Here is a 6,000-nt window from a genome sequence, read left to right on the forward strand (position 1 = left end):
GTTAGGAAATAGTAGTAGACTGAGTGTGGCTGTTTCAAGTTGAGATTTGGAGCGAACATAGTTACCAATAAGGACAAGCTTTAAGATTTTCCCACAAGAAGGACGGAGTGACACAGAGGCTTTAGTTTCTGATCTTCAGCAAAGCCCAGCATCTAACCATAATGAAAGTGGACTCTGGAGGTGACAGGAGGCCCTTCTGTTAGGGCATTTTTACCACCTCACTCCGGTGGTCTTACACTGCTGCACAGGCCTCATCAGCATGAAAATTTGCTTCTTGCCCTTATAATACTGGACAGCATATCAAACAACGTACATTTGCCTCATAGAAATCAATTTGACCGTGAGTTTCTTATGCAGTACAGAACTAGACATGTTAGAATTTATTGTAGGGGTATGCAATTCAGAGATGGGAAACGTAGAAATGTAACATATGATCCTTTGCTACTCGTGCATGAATTTGCACTTTGGCATGGTACTTCCAAATGCAGTAAAGCAAATGAATAGAAATATACAGAAACTAGAGGTTTCCTCTGCACTAATAACTTTAAAGCTGAAGTTTAGGAGAATATTTGAAAACCTTACTTGATTCCACCTCTGTGTTAATACATGATTTCATTGGAGTGCGGCCAGTGCTCGGATAGAGTGCTAGGATGCTCGTGCAGGGGCTCTTCCCTGGCCCAGAAAGAGGAAAAAGAGAAGTCCTAGAGATGACACCTGGGCTGAATCTCAAACATGAGCAGGAGTTTAACCAGATAAAGTGGGGAGGGGAAGAGGAATGTTCCAGATAGAGGGAATCACATAAGTACATGTTAGGACATGTAAAATGACTTGAGGTATTACAAACAGTTTGCGCTCATTAATATTTTAAAAAGAAGATATGGTGGGTTGCGTTTAGAAGTTTGGCTCTATCCTGAGGACATGAAAGTGTCATGAAAGGGTTTTGAACAGGGAGTGACTGGTAGTTCTTTTTTTTTTTTTTTTTTTAGTATTTTTTATTTATTTGACAGAAATCCAACTAGGCAGAGAGGCAGGCAGAGAGAGAGGAGGAAGCAGGCTCCCCACGGAGCAGAGAGCCCAATGTGGGGCTCAATCCCAGGGCCCTGGGATCATGACCAGAGCCGAAGGCAGAGGCTTTAACCCACTGAGCCACCCTGGCGCCCCGGGAGTGACTGGTAAAGAGTAGGACTTCAAAGCTATTAATCTTAATTATTTGCTTCCTAAATATTTTTTAGTTCTAACCTGGTCATTGTGATCATTTAGAAGACAGTTGCAGTAGTATGAGCAAGAGATAGTGAAGATCTGAAGTAGAATAGTAAAGATGATGGAGAGAGAATGACCACAAAAATACTAAGGGGGTGTCTGGGTGGCTCAGTGGGTTAAAGCCGCTGCCTTCAGCTCAGATCATGATCCTAGGGTCCTGGGATCAAGCCCCAAATCGGGCTCTCTGCTCAGTGGGAAGCCTGCTTCCCCTCCTCTCTCTGCCTGCCTCTCTGCCTACTTGTGATCTCTGTCTGTCAAATAAATAAATAAAATCTTCAAAAAAAAGTTAATAATAATGGGCAGGACTTGGTAAGGTGATGGTATCTGTGAATATTGAAAGAAAGGGAGGAATCAGGTTTTTTAGTTTATCTCCTTTTTGACCAATATAGGAATTAAATGTTTATCTTCTCAGGTCCTAGAAAGGGAGGAGACTACTGCTTCATGTTGAGAACGAAGGCCGTGGGGAGGGGGCTTTCTATAACCCTCCTTGAGAGACAAATACACATGTCTCCTTATCCACCATACTAGTGGTCTTTAAACTAGTCGTCAGAACCCTTTATCCTAACAAAATCTTCCTTTTTTAAAAAATTTTATTTATTTATTTGATAGAGACATACAGCGAGAGAGGGAACACATGCAGGGGGAGTGCGGGAGGGAGAAGCAGGAAACCCAATGCGGGGCTTGATCCCAGGACCCCGGGATCATGACCTGAGCCAAAGGCAGACACTTAACAACAGAGCCAGGTGCCCCCCAAATCTTATTTGTTTAAGAATTTATTTATTTGAGAGAGAAAGAGACCACGAGAGCAGCGGAGGTGGAGTGGGGGGGGGGGGCAGGGAGGGAAAGAGTCTGCTGATGCGGGGCTCGATCTCATGATCCTGAGTCCTGAGATCATGACCTGAGCCAAAATCAAGAGTCAGGTTTTTAAGCAACTGAGCCACCGGTGCCCCCAAACAAGATCTTAATACAACATCTAAAATGGGTGCCTGGGTGGCTCAATAGGTTAAGTGTCTGCCTTTGGTTCAGGTCATGATCCCAGAGTCCTGGGATCAAGCCCCATTTTAGGCTCTCTGCTCAGTGGAAGAGGCTACTTCTACCTCTCTGTCTGCCCCTCCCCTGCTCGTGCTGTCTCTCTCTCTCAATTGCTCTCACTCTATCTCAGATAAATAAATAAATAACATTTAAAAAAAAAAACAAACCAGCTATAACAGAGGTGAAGGGACCTGAGACACCTCCACAGAGCCCCTACAACTCTGCAGTTTGAACAGTACTGTTCTAGAATGAATACAGCTGAAACTACCCCTACCTCCACTGGCCTGAGCCTCAAATTAAATCAGTTATCAGGGACCTCTACAGTTCATGGGCCCAGAAAGTAGTGGTATCTGCCTCCAACTATGGCAATGCACTTGCTTTAGAAATGGTTTCCTCTTGGGGCACCTGGGTGGCTCAGTGGGTTAAAGCCTCTGCCTTCGGCTCAGGTCATGGTCTCGTGGTCCTGGGATGGAGCCCCTCGGCGGGGAGCCTGCTTCCCTCTCTCTCTCTCTGCCTGCCTCTCTGCCTACTTGTGATCTCTGTCTGTCAAATAAATAAATAAAATCTTAAAAAAAAGAAATGGTTTCCTCTTGAGGCATGTTTGAGTATAGGAAAGGTAAAATTAATGAAGTGTAGTTACCAACCTTGATCAGTCTTAATTATCTTGCCACACCATGAACAGGATCAGGATGAAGGAGAGGGAATACCAGTCTAGTAGTCCCGCGGTTTGCCACTTGCTAGCCATATGCGGTTTGCCACTCACTAGCCGTATGACCTTGGACCCATCCCTGAACCACCTGTCCTTTGGTTTCTTGGCCTATTAAATGAAGACTGGGTGATCTCTGAGGCCCCTTCTAGTTCTAAAATTCTATTAATTTGAAATAGCCAGCATTTTGGAAAAAGCCTTTTGATTAAAAATCCAGTCTCAGAGATTAGTCCCTGCTGGTAAGAAATGACCTGAAAGCCCTGTGGGAGGGAGTGGAGTTAAAGGAGTATTTGGTATTTATAAATCCGTTTTCATCATTCTGTAGCTAGACATAGCACACTTTTGATAGTTAGTTTTAGTGGGAATTTTCCAGTATTTGGGGGGGTTGAGCTTTAGCCATACAAACACAGTGATAATGAGTAAGTGCCTCTGACCAGCTGGGACTAGGGAAATGTATGGGAAGCAAAAGTAATAGTAGTTTGACATTGTTTTGTAAGGTGTTAAGAGTAGACCCCACCTCTGTAACAGAGTGCACCATTTCTCTGCCACTGAGCTTTAGAGAAGGCAGACGCTTCTCTTCCCTGGAGCTTTGCTGCTACAGTAGTAAGAAGTAGCTGCGGAACAGATTACTGCTCAGCTTAGTGGCTTAAAAAAAAAAACAAAACAGAAACATTTATTACCTCCTAGTTTCTGTGGGTCAGGAATTCAGGAGCAGCAGAGCTGGGTGGCTCTCGTGTGGAGTCACTCATGAAGTTGCTGCCAAGATGTTGGCTCAGGCTGTAGTCCTCTGAAGAAGGTTGACTGGGCTCAAGGATCCACTTCCAAGCCCACTCGCGAGGCTGTTGGCAAGAAGTCTCATTTCCTTGTCACATCGGCTTCTTCGCAGGGCTGTTTGAATATCCTCATGACTTTGGTAGCTGACTTTACCCAGAGCAAGTAATTCAAGAGAGGTGGCAAAACACAAGCTATCGTGTCTTCTGTGACTTAGTAGCAGAAGTCATTCTCCCACCATTTGGAAGAAGGAAGACAGTAAGTACAGCCTACACTCAAGGAAAGGGAAACTAGGCTCCCTCAAAGAGAAGTGTCAGAATTTGTGGACAAATTGTAGAAGTGCACAGCTGGCTTTGGCACTAGTTTTCCAACTGAGGTGGTATCAGGAACAGGCTTTACTCAAGAGTATGCCTGGTTAGTTAACAACTTAGTACTGACCCTGACTCTAGGGTTCTAGAAGCTAAGTAACTATTGCTCTTCCCCGTCTTCCCCACTGAAAATACACAACAGTTTTTAAGGAACTGAATGAAGAGGGAAATTTCAGACATTTGAGTTAATGTATTCAGCAAACATTGACTAGATGACCATGTGCAGGGATGGAAAGCAAGCATATACTTTGAGGGATTCATACTAGGAAATATGGACAAAAAAGCAAAAGAGAAAAGGACAGATACAATATCGTATGATACATATGGTTGAGGTTAACGTGGGGTAATTGGGTACATAAATAAGGGGCACCTTACCAAGACTTGGATGTCAGGGAGTCAGAGAAGCTTTCTGGAAACAGTGACTCTTAGGTAAGGCCCTCTGCTTGCACAGGACTCAGACACAGAGGTTTATGGCCCTGTGTAGGGAACGACCTCACTGTTCTTTTTACCTTACAGAATGTTGCTGAGGCACAGTGCATTGCCAACCAAGTTCAGCTCTTCTATGCCACCGACCGGAAGGAGACCTACGGGTTAGTGGAGACCTTTAACTTCAGACCAAATGAGTTCAAGTACATGTCTGTCATTGCTGAATTGGAGCAGAGTGGACTTGGAGCAGAACTGAAATGTGCCCAGAACCAGGATAAGACTTAGAGCTATGAGCGCTGGCTTACAGAGTCTGCTTAGCCCTGATAGTTTTCTGCAGCCCACCTGGCCCCTTGAACTTTTGGAAGCTTAGCAGCTATAAGGAGCAGTCTCTGATGGGTTGCCTCGTATGCTTATCACAAGAAGTAATCGTGGAGGTGAGCCCTATTACTTGATATTCAGTAATGAATGTACCCAAACATTCTGATAATTATCTCCCAGCATACTTACGCCTTCCTTTCTAAGTGTTTGAGGTCATAACCATCCACAGGATGGTGACTTTACACAATATAATAGTGCTGTGTATCCCTTTGACAGCATAGTGCCCAAATGATTAGTTCTTCATATTTATAAATTTATGAAGGATAGTAAGCTTGAAGACCTGCTATAATTTGATGTGGGCTTTGCATACTCTTCCGGTGTGCCCCTTGGCTGGCCAAAGGTATAGCCCAAATATCCTGTTTAGACTCTAGAATGACCAGATATTGCAATCAGGATTCAGACTTCATCTAGATTTCCCCAGAATTGCCTTTCATAGAGCTGGTTTGGAGGGTCATTAGATTTCAGGTAGAGTAAAACACACAAGTATAGTGCCTGCGCACTTCTAAACCATAGTTTGTTACACCTGCTCCTCTAACTTTGCCTATCAGAAGCTGTATATCTGGAGAGGGTGAATCAGCGCAGTGTAAATAAATCAACACTTTTGAAAGGAGAGGAACCATCCCGATTTGCATGTTTTGTTTTATTTCGTTTGTTTTAAACAACTCTAAGCCATGCCAGTACTATATGAAAAAGTAGGTGGAAGCAAATGTTCCCATATTGGGTATGGGGAAATGTAGCAATAAAATAAAGTCTGGCTTACAGTCTTTTTACACCAAACAGTGAAATCTAACCTATGTGCTATCCTTGGTGTCAGTGTAAATCTCATCTTTGGACTCAGCAGTTATTTGAAACACGAAAAATAAGAAAGGTATTCTCCAGCACTGGAAACTCACATTTGGTTTGTAGTGTCACTGCTGTGGCTCCAGGCTCAGCGCTAGAAGAGGGCAGTGGTTACACATCAGCCTTCTGAATCTGAGATCCCAGGGGCCCCCCAATATTGTTGTCAGCCCCCTTTACTATGTGTTTCCTTTTCTTGACCTGGTGTGCCCACTTTGCTGC

The 6,000-nt window shown here is 44.0% G+C and overlaps 1 protein-coding gene across 1 annotated transcript in view; it reads left to right on the forward strand.

Moving 5' to 3' along the window:
* Positions 1 to 5,731, forward strand: part of ATPAF1 (ATP synthase mitochondrial F1 complex assembly factor 1) — a 28,381-nt gene extending 22,650 nt beyond the window's left edge. Inside the window, exon 9 of the mRNA XM_046025261.1 lies at positions 4,654 to 5,731. Within this exon, the coding sequence (XP_045881217.1) occupies positions 4,654 to 4,848 (195 nt within the window). The 3' untranslated portion in view covers positions 4,849 to 5,731. The remainder of the gene's footprint in view (positions 1 to 4,653) is intronic.
* Positions 5,732 to 6,000: the final 269 nt, after the last annotated feature.

The sequence above is a fragment of the Meles meles genome, chromosome 1 (assembly GCF_922984935.1).
Source record: "Meles meles chromosome 1, mMelMel3.1 paternal haplotype, whole genome shotgun sequence".
Classification (NCBI taxonomy): Eukaryota; Metazoa; Chordata; class Mammalia; order Carnivora; family Mustelidae; genus Meles; species Meles meles.